Source organism: Ascaphus truei, chromosome 5 (assembly GCF_040206685.1).
Source record: "Ascaphus truei isolate aAscTru1 chromosome 5, aAscTru1.hap1, whole genome shotgun sequence".
NCBI lineage: Eukaryota > Metazoa > Chordata > Amphibia > Anura > Ascaphidae > Ascaphus > Ascaphus truei.
In genome coordinates, this window is record NC_134487.1 from 36,938,756 (window position 1) to 36,955,936 (window position 17,181).

Genomic DNA, 17,181 nt, shown 5'->3' on the forward strand with positions numbered 1-17,181 from the left:
GGCAGATAAGAACCACCTGGTCTGACTCATCTGCTAATTTTCTCTTTTAGTAAATTGTCTGTTTTTAAATATGTTATGGATAATACTCCCCATATGCAAGTGTTTATATAAATGCTTAATGTTTGCATTTTTTAGCAACTAAGCGTAGTCTAAGCTATAAATGAAAGTATGTGAAAATAAAGTTTTTGAGATTCCTATTCACTAAAAACACACATACTGTACCATTTGGTAAAAAATAAATCCAGCTGATTTAGAGCAGTTCCTACTGGAAAATAAGAAGCTTGTGTGCACAAATTGCAATGTTTTGTATACAAGCGCTAAGAATTAGAGTGAACTCACTGATGCCGGCAACAAAGTGAGAATGAGAAAAAGACCAAATGGTGCAATATTGCTACAAAAATTACTTTTACGCACACACAATAAAACTCTGGTAGGACACACTTAGTAGTGTAATTTTTATAGGCAGGATACATTGTAAGTGTGTCCTACCAGAGTTTTATTGTGAGTAAAAGTAATTTTTGTAGCAATATTGCACCATTTGGTCTTTCTCATTCCATCGGTTGGATGATCTGTGGTGTGTTTGTCAACGGAGGATTTCGGGACAGAAGACTGGAAATACATCACGAGGGGTCTGGTGTAGGAAAGGCTTGAAGCAAGCACAGATTCTATCCACCGAATACACAAGCCAGCAATTTTGTAAGTAGGCAATTTTCTGGGAAAGGGGATTTAAACACCTCTATGGTACTGCGCAATGGCTGTTGTGTTCTTTCTATTTTCTTTAGGACTATCAATGCAACACTGTCAATCGTTGTGGGACTGTGGTTAATTGTCAAAGACTTAATCAGTTATCATTGGACTTTATTAATTGGTACTATATTCCATTTCCTATTAGCGCCGGGGATTGCAATTTATTTTTTCATATATATATATATATATATATATATATATATATATATATATATATATATATATATATATAATTAGTATATTATGATATTGGTGTACAGAGCTTTTAAAACCAAGTCTCTTCTTGATGTGTACTTTCGCGTACCCTATAAGGCCTCTATGGAGGAGGCCTATAAGGTTTCAGCATCTGTGTGTTATAATCTCATTTAATGTATGAACTCTCGTGTTCTATTAAAAGATAAAACAGCCTGCAAGACGTACACTTCCCTAGGCTGCTAGATCTTTGAAATACAAAAATAATTAAAAAATATTTTTACTTTTTTTTTTTTTTTCATTATGAGCTCCAACGAGCAATTAAAAACATAAAAGCAGGAGGCTGAATATTTGTACGGGCACTTTGTAAGATTGTAATTGTTAGCAGTAGAGGGTTGCGCTGTTATCCAGCAGAAATTTGTATTTTATTTTTTTTGGTGTCCAGACAAGTCCTTTAATGCTAATAAACAAATCTTTTGTAATCAGCTCTGCAATGTATTAACATTGTACGACCAAATCTGTGTCTCCCGGGGGGCCCATGTACGTCATGGCCTTGTGCTCGTTTTCTAAAGTGAGATCTTGATGAGAATGGGACATCGGCGTCACGGTAGTGACATCGCAGTCATGTGATTGCTCAGGAGCGATCACATGCTCACAGTGGGGGCAGGACCCTCCTGCACCGACGGGATTAAAAGTGAAGCTTACTTTTCTTATACTTAGGATGGCAAAGGCATGTGGTGTGTAAGTACAGTACACGTATTGCAGAAACAAATCTGACATATAGTATTTAAGTAATAATCCCCAAAGAACAGGGCATTATTGGCCAGTAATGCCCTGTTCTGAGGGGATTATTACTATTCTAAGCTAAATGTAGGCTTATTTTAATTTTTCATAAAGATGGACACCTTTTTTAGTCATATTGATTTTTATAAGAATGATCGTCAACATTCTTTTACTGCACATGTTTATTAAAAGGAAATTGTATATACACACAGCCCCCCTCTATATACACAAACACTCTCTGCAGCCCTCCTCCACCCTCTGTCACAAAACACACAGTGAAGACACACACAGCAGCCCCCTTGTACACCTACAAACACACACTGCAGCCCCCTGTAAACCCACAAAACTGCAGACACACACACACACATACCAAAACACACTCTGCAGCCCTCCTCCACCCTCTACATCCACTGAAGACATATTCTCTCTGGAATATCATCCTGGATGGCCATCCGCTGACTGAAATTTAACATGGCAAAAACAGAGCTCCTTACTGTGCTGAAGCAGGGATATCCTTAAACCCTGATCTGTTGGTGGCCCTTGAAGACTGGAGTTGGCCCCTCCTATGTGTACTTGATCTTCTCTTTTCTCTGTGCACTCTTTCTCCAGGTGACCTAATCACATCTCTTGGGTTTAAATATCACCTCTATGCTGACGACACACAAATTTACTTTTCAACCCCTGACCTTACACCTGGTGTACAAACCAAAGTTTCTGAATGTGTATCTGCTATATCATCCTGGATGGCCATCCGCCGACTGAAATTTAACATGGCAAAAACAGAGCTCCTTATACTTCCTCCCAAACCTGGCCCTACTACCTCCTTCCACATTACTGTTGGAAATACGATCATTCACCCAGTAGCCCAAGCACGCTGCCTAGGGATCACACTCGATTCCTCTCTCACATTCTCCTCTCACATTCAAAACGCTTCTAAAACTTGCTGCTTTTTCCTCCGCAATATCACAAAGATACGCCCTTTCCTCTGTTACTCGTCTGCTACAACTCTGACTCAGGCCCTCATTCTCTCCCGTCTTGATTACTGCAACCTCCTGCTGTCCGGCCTTCCTGCCTCTCACCTGTCTCCCCTACAATCTATCCTAAACGCTGCTGCCAGAATCACTCTACTCTTTCCTAAATCTGTCTCTGCATCTCCCCTCCTGAAATCTCTCTCCTGGCTTCCGATCAAATCCCGCATCTCATACTCAATTCTCCCCTTCACTTTTAAAGCTTTCCACTCTTCTGTCCCTCCTTACATCTCAGCCCTAATTTCTCACTATGCACCATACTGACTCTTGTGTTCTTCTCAAGGATGTCTTCTTTCTACCCCCTTTGTATCTAAAGCCCTCTCCCGCCTTAAACCTTTCTCACTGACTGCCCCGCACCTCTGGAATGCCCTTCCCCTCAATACCCTACTAGCACCCTCTCTATCCACCTTTAAGACCCACCTTAAGACACATTTGCTTAAAGAAGCATATGAATAGCACTGTGGATAATCCTGGACACATGATACATAAAGCTTGGCCCCCTGCAGACGCACTTACTAGAATTCCCTCCTACTGTCTCTATACGTTCCCCTACCTACCAATTAGATTGTAAGCTCCTCGGAGCAGGGACTCCTCTTCCTTAATGTTACTTTTATGTCTGAAGCACTTATTCCCATGACCTGTTATTTATATTATTTGTTATTTATATGATTACGACGTGTATTACTACTGTGAAGTGCTATGTGCATTTATGGCACTATATAAATAAAGACATACAATACACCCACTGAAGACAAATTCCACAGTGCGGTACAATGGGAATACAGAGTTTTGTATATTGCATAAACAGAATGACATACCAAATAAGGACAAACCAATACAGAAGGTAATGAGTTCCCTGCTCCTGAGAGCTTACACTCTAGAAGGAATAATGGGCAATGTTGGAACAAAAGGTAAAGTGGGACGAAGAATGCCTCGGGGTGGAGTATGGTCCAGCCCGACCGCTGATCCATTGCGGTTAGGGGATGAGAGTTAGACGGTGTTAGGCTGGAATTTGGCCCAGCCGCACAACTGGTCCCAACAGGGTTGGAGGGAGAAGCAGATATTGGGGGTATGTCCGATTGGTTTCCTTGAAAAGGTGAATTTTTAAATGACTGAAAGCTGGGGGAGAGTCTGAGGGTTTGTGGTAGGAAGTTCCAGAGAGAGGCTGCAGCACGGGAGAAGTCTTGTAGCCGGGAGTGAGGAGGTCATAAGGCAGGAAGGCAGATGTTGTGGGCAGAACGTAGGGGGTGTTTAGAGATATATATTTTGGGGTGAGAGCGGAGATGAAAGTTGGGGCAGTGATGAGCGCTTTGTAAGTCAGAGCTAGGGTTTTAAATTTGATTCTAGAGGATATGGGAAGCCAGTGTAGGGATGTGCATAGTGGTACAGCGGGAGTGGAGCTGTCAGTGAGGTAAAGGAGTCTAGCAGCAGTGTTTTGGATGGATTGAAGTTGGGACAGTCATACAAGGGGAATGCCAAATTAGAGAATGTTGCATCATGAGTGAGAAAAGGGCATATCCAAGCGATTTTATTTTGTAGGTGGCGATAGCAGTACTTGGTGAGGGATTGAATATGTGGAATGGATAGGGTAGAGATGACCTTTAAGCAGTGGGCTTGGGGTGTTGATTGTGGTATTATTGACAGTGAGGGAGAGTTTAGGTGTAGGGGTGGCAGTGGAAGGGGGAAAGCATATTAGTTCTGTTTTGGACATACTGTATTAAGCTTCAGGTAACAGTGGGACATACAAGAGGAGATTGTGAATAGGCAGTTGGTGATACAGGACGAGAGAGGTGGAAGTGGTCAATTTAGGTGTCATCGGCATAGAGATGATACTGAAAGCAAAATATTGTTTTCATTCACCAAGAGAAGAGGTGTAGAGTGAACGTATCAGAGGGCCGAGGACAGAGCCTTGTGGGATCCCAACAGAAAGTGAGAATGAAGGTGTGATACCAGGGAGGGAAACACTGAAACCATTAATGCTTCTCATCCCCATTCTACCCCACTTGCTAGAAATTACACATTCTGAATGAATTCTAGTAATAATAATCAGGGCATGAAATATGACATCCAATTGCATTGGTGCCCCAAAAATCCCACTAACACAACTTTTAGCAAATAGTGTTAATTTGAAAGCATAACAACATCCTAAAATATGACAAAAGATCCTCTGGAAAAAAATAATAATATTAATGACAATTGCACCCAACCTCTTCAATGCTATAGGGGCTAGTGCAATATTTTTCTAGCTCCTATGGACCTCAATGGGCCCAGTGACTTGTCGGGGTTTGTTTAGAGTAGACTTTTTTACTTTGCTTTATATTTTTAATTTCCCTGCTTCCATCTTATTTCTCTGTAGTACTTTCATCTGTTACTCTCCTGCTCTTACCTATTTCTCTTTTCCATCCTTTTCCCCCGCTCTACCTTCTCTTTGTTCAATGAATCCCATTTCTCTGTCTTCCTACCTGCTCGGTGATATAGACCCGATGCAGAGGTTTTACGGTTTGTCACAATTTAGAAAGTCGCACTCAAAGTTCAGGTTGACACTGCACAGCATTGTAGAGCACTGGGGTTAGTGATGGCACATCCCGGGGTCCCAGTGCTTCATGGTCTGGGCCTCTAACTGCGGTCTTCCAAACTCCGAGCAGTACCTTACAACAGCAGCAGCAGCATAGGGCCCTTACGGTCTATGGTTTCTTGGTTACCTGTGGCACACTTTAACCAGACATTTTGTGCCCTGCTAATAATAACAATCGTAGAGTAGAAGGAGATGGTGAAGATGAAAAATTGAGGTTCTACAGATGAAGAAAGGCGTGAGAACAAGAAGGCCCCTGTGTGTGTTTTGTTGTTGTTTTTATCTTAAGATGTTATTTGATGAAACTATTGCTGCCAACATGTGACTTGTGCGATTTTAACACTCACGTGACTTCTCATACACGTCTAAGAAAAAAAATTAACAGTTGTTTTTTTCTCCTGACAGATGTTCTAACCCAGGGGTGCTCAAGTCCAATCCTCAAGTCACCCAAACAGGTCAGGTTTTCAGGATATCCCTGCTTCAGCACAGGTGGCTCAGAGACGCAGTCTTCGACTGAGCCTCTAACTGAGCCACCTGTGCTGAAGCTGGGATATCCTGAAAACCTGACCTGTTGGGGTAGCTTGAGGACTGGAGTTGAGCCCCCCTGTTCTTACGCATCCATTCAGGTGTTTTTGTGAGTTATAGGGAATAGCAGAGTGTATGGAAGGCACCGGCTATACGTTATACATTTGGAACATGTTTCAGTAGCAAAGTAATGTGTTCTTTTCTTGCAGGTGACACGGGGCTTCATACAGAACAAGGAAATATTACAGTAGGTATGCATTCTACTTCGTTGTTTTTGTAAGAGCGTTTTTCAATGTTTGGTTGGGTACAACCAATTCAACATGTGAAGCCGCTTCCCCATGCAGGAGAAGAGTTCAGCTGCATTCAAATGAATCTGACTCAAATCTTTCCAGCACGGGCCAGTGGGTTCACAGCATATTGAATAAGTGACTTCTTTAACTAATCTAACCGTGCTAAAAAAAACATTTGGCTTATTTTCTTTACCTGGAAATTAATTAGGTATTGCATTTCCTAGGGGCCTCAGAATGGGGAACCGTTTGTCAATCATGTTTTCTTTACCCTTAACCCACGTAGTCTTTTTAGAGAGACAATAGAGATAAGGGGAAAGAGGCACATTGGCTTTGCAAACACATGTTCAACACACCGTGACATCATTAAAAAAAAATGGAAGAACCCACGGTAATAAAACCCCTCCCAAGTCTCGGCTCACCATGTTAATGTTCATGCATAGGCTTCAGATTCGGGTTAAAAAAAAAAAAGGCATAAAGGTATAATTTGTTAACACAGGTCAGTGGCATCAGTACACTTTTTGATCCAAGGAGTGATTGCCCTTTTAACGCTGGATCACGGTGCGATACTCCGCCCAGGCCCCTAGTGAATTTCCCCGGTTATTCTGAAAGGGCTTTGAGAATGTATTGGATCTAAAATCTAGAAGAACATTCCTCCCTCAGATGGGGCTGCCCACGTGTAGACTAGTTTTGATTCCCTCTGTTATGTTTGTGCAAATCGGATTTAGTGATGTGATACTGCGATTGAGGATGGAATATATTTGTAAGTATGGAAATGAAAGGTAGGAAGCGTTCTCATGAAATTGAAGTCGCTGGTATGTGGAACTGATCTTTGATGAATGGAACATGTGGACTTGATTTCTGAGAAGCCCACAGGTCATTTAATAACAATTTAATGTCTAAAAAACACAAATTTCTGGTCTGGTGCCTCTGTTGTGACCTTGTGGGATTATCGCTTTATTCACTTCAATTTTGTATACCTTAAGTAGCAAACTCTGAGCAGGAATAGATTGTTATTTCAAGATTAGACCCTCTCTGGTCTCGATTTCTGTGTAATTTTTGCGTAATACAGTTTCCAATAACCACATTTCTTTCCACCAAAAAAACCTCAATGACTCAACAATATTGTTTTGTTATTCTACATTTTCCTTCATGTTTTTTGTAAATTGTCAAAATACGATTTTAGTCATTGTATTGAACATCCCTTCTAACTTGTTAGTTTATGGTAGTGAGGAAAATCGGCTACCGGGGTTCTTTTATTGCCAATTTATTGAGAAAAAAAAAAGGTTCCTGCCCTCGTATCTGCATTATTTTGGAAATTCTGCCAATTCCTTAAAGGCATTTCATGCTTCAAAGCCATTCTCCGGGTAGCCTCGCATACAGTAGCTAGAACAATTCCAGATAACTTGTATTTAATTTTAAAGCCAAGCTTCAGATTTAAGTGTTTTTTTTTTTTTTTCTTCTTTCTTTTTTTATGATTACAAGTCACAACTTTCCTGTGGGGGCTATAATGAAGACGGAAAATAAACCTCAGCCACACTGGGGGTTTTGGGGGGGAGGGGGGACATTTAGACCGTTTAGGCATAAACACACTTGCTAATAAATAGGAGTCGTTTTTGTCAGTGATCCCAAAAATATGATATGTCCAAAGACCAGCACAATCACCCCTGCTGTAAAGCTATTTCCTAGATTTTGCAAAGGCTTTTGATGCTGTTGATCATGTTACTGTATCTTGTTATCTTAAACCAGCGTCAGTGCTCTGGAATAGGGAAGCATGCTTTAAAGCTGCAGTTCAGTCAATATCCTTCAGTATGTTTTTTTTTAATAAATCAGTTCTGTAGTAAGAAAAAATACTTTTAGCATTTTCTATTTTTAAAAAAACAACTTTGAAAGACCAATTTTCTTGTATTCTATTTTAACAGCCATTTGCTAAGGCACTGCCCCTTCATGTCCTGTCACAAGCCCTGGCACACCCCTTTGTCAGCCCTGCCCTCCCTTTAGCACATGTCAGTGCAGGAGTGCTCATGAATATTCATGAGCTTCCACTGACTGACAGAAGCAAATAAAAACATATGCCAGCTCTAATTATGTCACCAATTTCGTCTATCAATACATGGAGAACGAATTGACCTGCAGCTATACAGTTCTTTAGGTAATTAGAGATTGCCCACATGAAACTATTGAAGTAAAAAAAAATGTAAAAAAAAGACTGAACTGCAGCTTTAAACTGGTTTCAATCCTACCTATCAGGTAGATCCCAAAATGTGTCTATCTCGGGCTCCAACCCCAACCCCTTGGTCTCCTGTGGTGTCCTGCAAGGCTCTGTTCTGTCTTCATTAATGATCTACCTACTGTACAGCTTGTAAGGGAGCTTCAATACACATGTATACAGATGACGTAATCTTATATGCACACTCTTTCTGATTTTGGACACGTACTTCAATCTGATTTTTCAAGGCTTGAACACGGGATTTCCTAAAACCAACCATTTTTACATACGGACAAGACTGTAGCAATAGTATTTGGGATGAAGGCTACATTTCTAAAGCTCAAATGACAGAGCTACAGTATAGATCAGAACCAACTCTAGTGACGGGCTAGAATGGTATTAGTTTTAAATATCTGGGCATATGGTTTGATTTCCATTTAACATGTGGGGTGCATATTGATACGCTGACATCCAAAACCTATGCCAAATTAGGTGTACTTTATAGGAATAAATCTTCCCTAAGTTTGCTGGTCAGAACATGCATCGCACAGCAGATGCTAATGCCAACTATAGACTATGCGATTCGAACATAGTATATGGTACATCTTCCCAAACTCACCTTGGCAAGCTAGACACCCTCTACAATTCAATATGCCACTTTGTCGTAAAGTGTAACTATGGCACACATCACTGAGCAATGCTCAAAGAACTACATTGGCAATCACTTGAGTCTAGGTGCAAAGTTATTTTTTTCTGTCTTGTTTTCAAATACTTTCTGGGCAAGCTCCTCGCCCCTACGCCATGCAGCACTTATCTGAGATCTGACTCCTAAAGACTGTTCACAGTCCCAAGCAGGGCCACTGGGATGTTCGCGGGGCTTGGTGCAGGGAAATGTGTGAGGCCTCTTATCTGCGGCGTCTCCTCAGCGTCCCAACATCCTGACTCCACAACGTCAAATTGTGTCGCCATGACATGTTGCAGCGTCACAGCAATGCAGTGCCATAGGGCGTCCCGTTGTCAGAGCAACATGACCCTGCACAGCGTTGTGACGTCCTGTTGTCACAGCATTGCCATGATGAGGGACCCTGCAGGAGGAGATGCCACCGGAATGGTGAGTGTTACAGAGGCCCCATTCTGTCCCCAAGCAATTGGTTTAATTGTTGTAAGGAAGAGCGCGGGCCTCTGTAACCGCGGGGCTCAGTGAAACTGCACCAATAGCACCGCCATAAAGTCGACCCTGGCCCAAGGTTCAACAAAGACTCCGGCCGCTCCTCCTCTTCTTACCGGGCACCTCACAGCTGGAACAATCTACCCAAGCTGCTCAAAGCCACTTACCGATCTAAGTTCTTTCAAGACTCAAGCAGTCTCGCATTTTGATCTGGTCGGTAACTGTTCCATACGCCTAGATCATATATTCTCTTTCACTGTTCATGCAATGTCTTTATATATACTGTACAGCCCTGTTCCTTTAATGTAACGTCATCGTAACGCTGTGCCCAGGACATGAAAACCAAAACTGGAACAACCTACCAGAGACTCTCATATCCACCACCAGCTTAAGTTCTTTCAAATCTAAGGCTGTCTCACAATTTAATCTGGTCTGTAACTGTTTCATACACTCATAATATATATTTTCTTTAACTGTGCACGCAATGTCTTGTATATAATGTATACCTTCTTCATTTATGTAACTGTACTTGTAACCATGTATTATTTGTTTTACTCTGTGCCCAGGACATACTTGAAAACGAGAGGTAACTCTCAATGTATTACTTCCTGGTAAAATATTTTATAAATAAATATTTGAAAACGAGAGGTAACTCCCTGGTAAAACTTTGTATAAATAAATAACATTTGTGAATTATTGAAATTTGCGGCATAGCATGAGGAGACCAGTTATCCTCTGATAAATAATCTCCTTCCCACCCTCCCCCTGAGTGAGTCATAATCCTAGGACTGCTCTCTCCAGAGAATACTGCTCGATTATCCTCACATATTTGTATTTACTTATTGTTCCTACTGGGGCCATGTAACAGGGCCTGTTAACAACCAGAGTTGCTGGGTGACAGTCTAGCAAGGGTTTATACGGCCTCATCCATAGTGATCGTGTGTGTGACACGAACAAGAGATGGCTCCTCTGAGTCTATCCATACTGCCCGTGCACGGGTGACGGCACGGAAGCATTTCCAAATGACACAAGCTTTTTGTCTTTTGGCGTCACGTGGGCGGTTCAGCCAATGAGGGCAAACCGCCTTAGTGATGTCACGGCCACGCCTCCCCGTCGCTCGCATTATAACATTGCCACAGGATCTCTTGTGTAGCAGCAGGCACGCGCGCCTATACTGTGGACTTAGCCTAAGGCAGGTAAGGGAAGGGTTTCTCTAAGATGCATGGGGACACCCGGTACCTATATAGAAGTATATGGACTTTCATACGCTGGCGAAGCTGAACTTTAGCTTCAGAAAATTCTGTATTTTATGTTCCTGGGCTGCAGATAGTCACTAAGCCTGAGGTCTGTACTTGAATTTGCTTGCTGTGAACTACTTGCTGTAATAGACTTTAATCTGCTCTACTGTATTTTGCTACACCTTGGCAGAGGAAAAGCCTATTTTTTGTTGTATAACTGTGGCAAAGTAGAAGCCTGCACTTGCAGTGGGAAAGTAAGTCTCCTGTCATAACCTCTGCCACAGTGCCCTTACAGGCCAGTAGAAGATACATATCTGCTTCAAAAACAAAACTCCAGATCTGTTGTATTCTGGAGACACATTTGCTTTATAACTAACCCCCATCTCTGCAATCTTGGAATCACTGCAGTGTTATTTCCACATTGGAAAGGGTGGAGGGTTATTATGCAGAGGGGCTTGCTATGCATTGCCAAAAGGTAAATGTAAGCAGTATATCATGTACAGTATATGTAATTACAAGAAGGTTAAAGAACAGCGTAAGGAGTCAGTCATCTTTTGAGTAATTTCAAGTTCAGCTTGCTGGTCCTCTATTGCTGCTCCACTTACTTGTCCCACACTAGTTATTGAGAGGCCCAACACCGCACAGCCAGACCCTGGTGCTCTATACAGTATCTATATATGTATATCTCCGCCCGCACATTGGACCAAAGTAAACTAATGTCAGGGATAAGTGGGTTCTAATGTTTACACAATGTAAACTGAGACTTGGGAGTTGTTTTAGCTCCTTTATCTTTCGCCTCTCATTATTCTTGACGCATGTTAAGAACCTTTTCCGGTCTCCTAGCTATTTCTTTAGTGTTATCTTTAGGATAAAGGCCTTTCCTCGGCATTCCTCTGTATGTGAGAACCTTCACATTTTCAGAAATTATTGAAAACACAGTTGTCTGATTTTCTTAAAGAAAAAGGCATTGGTCACAGAGACAACCTATTTAACCTAACACTGCCCCTAGTTCACTTTGGTCCGATGTGGCATTGCACCTTTTAACACCTTCACTGCCACTATATTTGCAGAACTCTTCTAGATTGTAAACTCCTTGGTGCAGGGACTTCCTTCCTATTATCTCAGTTTGTCTTCACATATATTCTTATCATACAATGTTATTGCCCTCCCTCCCACATTGTGCTGCGGAAACTGTTGACACCATACAAATAAAAGATGATGATGATGATGATGATGATAAAGAAGCTGCTAAACACAGCCTACATTTTGAAACAAGCATTTAAGCAACGATCTGCGCTGCTCGTTTTTATGTTACCTGAACCAATGGGTCCCTTTGAGAGGATCCCTTGTTACCCAACCTCTGGAGATCCCTGGTACCTGGTGGACACAATAGGGCCGTCAGGGTCAGCAATGCTCTGATGGCTGTGATGTTGCAGCTTTCTGTTGGGGAACCTGTTCCTGCAATATATTTGGCAGTGCGTTGCTGGTCCCTAAAGGGCTGTGTAATATTGGTAAATTTGTCAAATGTGCGCTTTGATCCCTGTTATAGTGTTTTGCATTGCAGACTCCTCTGATGGATGCCTAAAGGCTTCTACACTTCAAGGAGCTATAGATGTTTATATCAGCCGTGTGGGGAAGGTGCATCTGAAATCGGAAGAAGGTGAGACAATCGTTGCACGACACTGATTTAGAGTTTGATTCCAATGTCATAGCAATTCCACGTAGTTCTCTTGGGAAAACTGTAGATGGCTCGGCAAAAAATATTTCTCCGCAATATTCCTCTGAGATTGAGAGCTGCCGGGGGTTTTCACACTGAGGATTAGGAAAAGTAGATTCTAAAAGGAAAATGATTTGTAAGATTCTAAATGAGAATGGGTATAATAATCTAACGGTAAATAAGGTTAGCAGGTCACACAGACCAGTTGTGAATTCCTGATCCAAAGTGCCCGTTCTGCTGTGTGTGCCGTGGCAAGGTGCTTAGAGCACAGCTTTCGTTTATTCTTTATACGCTAGTATAAATTACTTGCACACTTCCTGATTCTCAATGTTGCAATTCATTCGCAGTTTCTATATTTCTTTAGTCGTCAAGAGTTTTTTTTGTCTGTTTTTTATTTACAAAATATCCTTTCACTGCAGTGTGGTAAACTCCCATTAGGCATATCCAAGGTTACACCTTTAAATCCATACCGTACCTTATAAGTGATTTTAATTCTTATTGACCTAGACACACTGACTATATATATTTGGGTTTATGTACAGGATAAGTGGAATTATTGATTTACTGCACATTCCCATTTTAGTGCCCTGTTCTGATTTACTGTAGGCTATCACTATTGTCCATTGTTCTGTAAATGCATTTCAGATTTTCATTTAACAGGGTGTATTACAGTGAAGATTCCAGCAACACTTCAAGCTTATTTACAGTTATCTGGAACCAAGGTTGATGTGTGTCCTGAGATACAATTACAGCAAATCCAGAATATTTCCAGAGAGGGTCAGACAACCCTAATGGGTAAAGTTTGATATACTTCTTTTATTTTACATGTGCTCCTGGCAAAGGAATATGCAGATCTGCTCCCGTATGTTTAAGAGATTTCATGGTTTTTGGATGCTTTCCCCTCCCCCCCACCCCCTCCCATCTGGTTTTCTGGACAGGATGACTGTACCGTGGTCACAGTGCATGAACCGAAGACAGGCATATACTTGAGTAATTACATGAAGTGCATTAGTGATGCTGAGCTGCAAGGGACATGGTTTAACTACATTCAAGTCCTAATAAAGCAGCATTACCCTCCAGTATGCAATTCTGTTTACATTCATATTAACATGCTTCACTGGAGAGAGGTCAGCATATGTAAGGTATACAGATATTCTTACTATTCACTGTAACCGACAGGGACCCTTCTAAAAACAAAAAGTTTATTATAATTTGTAACTGTTATAATATATTTATATAACTGTGTTGAAATATTTTGTGGTTGTGAATTCTGAACATGAAACGCTTCTGTGGGTGTCTTGACATTATGGCCCATGTTTTACTAAGCGGTGCTATGCCAGAACCCTCTTACTGCACATTCACTTGAATGGGCCATAAGGTGTAATTCAACGCTGGAAGGTGTCTTCTGGATGAAGCACAGCTTGGTAAACATGGCTCATGTTTCTAAACCACCTTTTTTATTTATTTTTCCTCAGCAAACATGAATTTGGTGAACGAAGGAGAAAGCTGGATTGAGGCAGAAACCAAGAAAGGCACAGTTTCCCTAAAACTCCAAAGCTGGCTACAGTCCCTAAAACTGCAGACAATCTGAGACTTTCTTATTGCACTGGATTGTAGTAAAGTCACTGACGGTATCAGTATAGGTAACGCTGACATTTGTTTTGCCACTACAATTCGAAATGAAGCCGAGTCTAAAATGGGTAGGCTGTCCAACGGAGAATTGTATGATTGGTGGAGTTAATTTGTCTTGCTCTGAAAATGAACATGTAAATGGATGTTGAGTATAATCAGACGCTTCCAACCTTCCATAACTGCTGCTCTTTAGAGAAAATAAAAATAACAGGCAGAATATGCAGAGCGTCCCACAACCTGAAATGTAATATTTATGTGTTGTCGCCTTCTCTGCTTTCTAACCCACATTAATTACCAACACGAAAGCCCTTCACAACACTGGGTGTTTCTGCTGATTTTCAGAGAGGGTTAGAGTGATGTAGACCCGTCCATTTTTTTATAGAGCAACAGCAATGTTTTAGGTCTTAAATGTTGAAGCTCTTTTGTCTCGAGTATTACATTTTACTGGCTGTATTGGTTCATATTGCAGGATGTTAATTTTCAAGGAAAGAGCATCCCAAAGTAAGAATTCAGCTTTAAGAAGTTGTCTTATGCACTGTGCCTTCTGTGACTACATGGTCATGTTTTGTGCTGCCATGTAGAGATTTTTTTTAAACATTTGGGAATAAGCCGTGTGCTTCTCTTCAGGGATAGACTTGTGTAACATTTGACGGATAGCATTTTAATCCACCAACAATAAAAGCTATCAGTACTTCATTATCACAGTCAAGAAATGGGTGATACTACCGTGGAAATGTTTAGTTTATCTACAGTTTGGTTCTTCCAAGCTATTGGTCACAGGGATAGAAAAAAAAATGAAGGTCGTACCTTCTGTGGTCTTTATATTGTGTTCATTTGTATACTGTATTGTCTCCAGAACTAATCTGCAAACAGTCCCTTCTGTATGTAGGACAATCTAATAACTGAAGCATGCATTTATTAGCATTTTATTTTTATGACTGTGGTAGCTGTTTTTAGGCTATCCTCCTGTGTGATCAAATTGGTTGTTTTATAAATATTTTTGTAATCCTAGTATACACTTGTTAATCATTTTTTTGTTTTGTTTTTAGAACCTGCACTTTGTGCATCAGAACGATAACTGTTAACCTGTCACTAATGTCTGCATCATGTTGCAGGTCATTATAAAATACAGAAAATAAGAGGTATTAGATGGACACTGCAGTCTGCAATAAAACAAAAAACAAAATTACTTGAGTTGTGTGGTCTATGTCTTAGTTATTTGTACTCTGTATGGTCTACAATTAAAGCGGCAAAATATGTGAAATCTTATGGGTTTAAAAAAAAAAAAAATTTTTTAGTATTCGATAATACGTACTGCATTTTTTCCCAACTCTTAATGCCATGTTTACTGAGTTTTAAAGCATCCCTTGATTTCTTTAGCAGGTTACACAGTAGCACACCTCCCAAACAGTGCAAGATCTTTGCAACACTTTCCTGTTTGTGATAATTTGTTACCAAGATTCCCGGCAGTTTGAGCTGCAAACTGTAACAATAGATACTGTTACCTTAGTAATATAAGAATACATTGTAGCTGCTGAGTTACACTGATTAACGGGTAGATTTGATTTTTTTTAGAGACAGCAGCCACATGACTGTCTCTAAACCAATCAAATTGCGCGGGCCGCCTCCTTAGTGACGTCACTGACCTTGTCGCCAGCGATGTCGCTAAAAACCTAATTACAACGTTCACTAATGGCGAGGTCGCCGTCGCCAGCACTATAAGCGCGGCCATAGGTAAGAATATAGAATTCTATATTGTCACATGTTTTACATATACAAATAGTGAGGGGGGAGTGGGAATGTATTATTGCTGCTTCGCCTAACATATAAATAGATGTGAAAAAGGATATGTACAGCCAAGACTGATTGATGTGCTTTACATGTCTGCTACATTTGCGTTAGCCTCTACAAAATGCAGTATTTTATTGGTAGTTAATGCATAACGAATCAGAAATGCAATTTCTATCAAAGGACAACGTTGGCTTTAAAAAGTATACTTTTCTGACAAGACACCCTATAACCCATTTTGAAAGTCCTTCCCACAAGTCTATCTTGCCTCCTCACAGGTGAGAAGGAACAGAGTTGCCATTCTAATAGCAGAATCCCCTTTGCACTTCAGAAGAAGAAAAAACTAGATAAAGAGGGTAAGTGTATAAATCGAACAGGCATAATCTACAACACATAGGTTACAATAGCTAATGTCTGTGCGCTAAATGGTTCCTTGAAATTGTTTTATGAGCTGTTCTTTGACGTCCTGGGGAAATTAAAAGAAGGCAATCTAATACTAGTGGGTGACTTGAATATGGTACTGAATAGTAGAGAGGTGGGGGGTGGGTTCCCAGCACTTACTGGCGAATAGAAATGAGGATCAAAAATGCCAAAAGATAATTTAATGAACAAATATAATAGATGAAGCAAAGAGTGTAAACTTAGGGTCATGATACATACACAAACGGACTACTACTAAGGCACCAAATAAATCACAGTGAATGGGGAAGGGAAAGAACACAGGGATAGGAGGGAGGACAAGGAAAGCCGCAAAGGGGGGGGGAAGAGGGGGAAATTGGCCCGTTCCCAGAGGTCAAGACAGAAGACCAGAGGTACTTCCCTAAACCTTGTATTTGTACCCCTAACTCACTATACCAGACAGAAGGAAAATTTGTCTATAAAGCCCTAAAAAAGGACTTTGAAACCTGGTGCCGTTACTCAATTTCCTGGTTAAGGAAAATGTTGGCAGTCAAAAGGACTCTGCTTCCCAAAGTCTTCTATCTCTACAGAGCTCTACCAATCTCAGCCAAACTGACATTATTTACAAAGACCTGTTACACAGTTTATATGGAACAAGAAAAAACCTCCAGTTAACTCCAGCATACTGTTCAGGCCTAAGTCGGAAGGAGGGCTGGCCGTTCCGCACATAAACTCCTACTGCCAAGCAGCACAAATAGCACAGCTGGCCCTTTGGCATGTACCCAATGGCACAATCAGATGGGTTGATATTGAGAGACTTTTCCAGCCCACTCCAAACAAACTGTCTATTACCGTTTCCCAGAAGCTCCAGAGACATCCAAAAAAAAGTACTCCCA

At 41.0% G+C, this 17,181-nt stretch overlaps 1 protein-coding gene across 4 annotated transcripts in view; it reads left to right on the forward strand.

Annotated features, from left to right (window-relative positions):
• FAM185A (family with sequence similarity 185 member A) overlaps nt 1-15,284 on the forward strand; it is a 60,416-nt gene extending 45,132 nt beyond the window's left edge. The window contains exons 5-8 of one of the 4 annotated variants that reach the window (XM_075599624.1): nt 6,057-6,098; nt 12,314-12,409; nt 13,112-13,261; nt 13,942-15,284. In XM_075599624.1, the coding sequence (XP_075455739.1) occupies nt 6,057-6,098; nt 12,314-12,409; nt 13,112-13,261; nt 13,942-14,057 (404 nt within the window). In that variant the 3' untranslated portion in view covers nt 14,058-15,284. The remainder of the gene's footprint in view (nt 1-6,056; nt 6,099-12,313; nt 12,410-13,111; nt 13,262-13,941) is intronic. The other 3 variants (XM_075599625.1, XM_075599627.1, XM_075599628.1) reach the window with 3 other exon arrangements.
• Nucleotides 15,285-17,181: the final 1,897 nt, after the last annotated feature.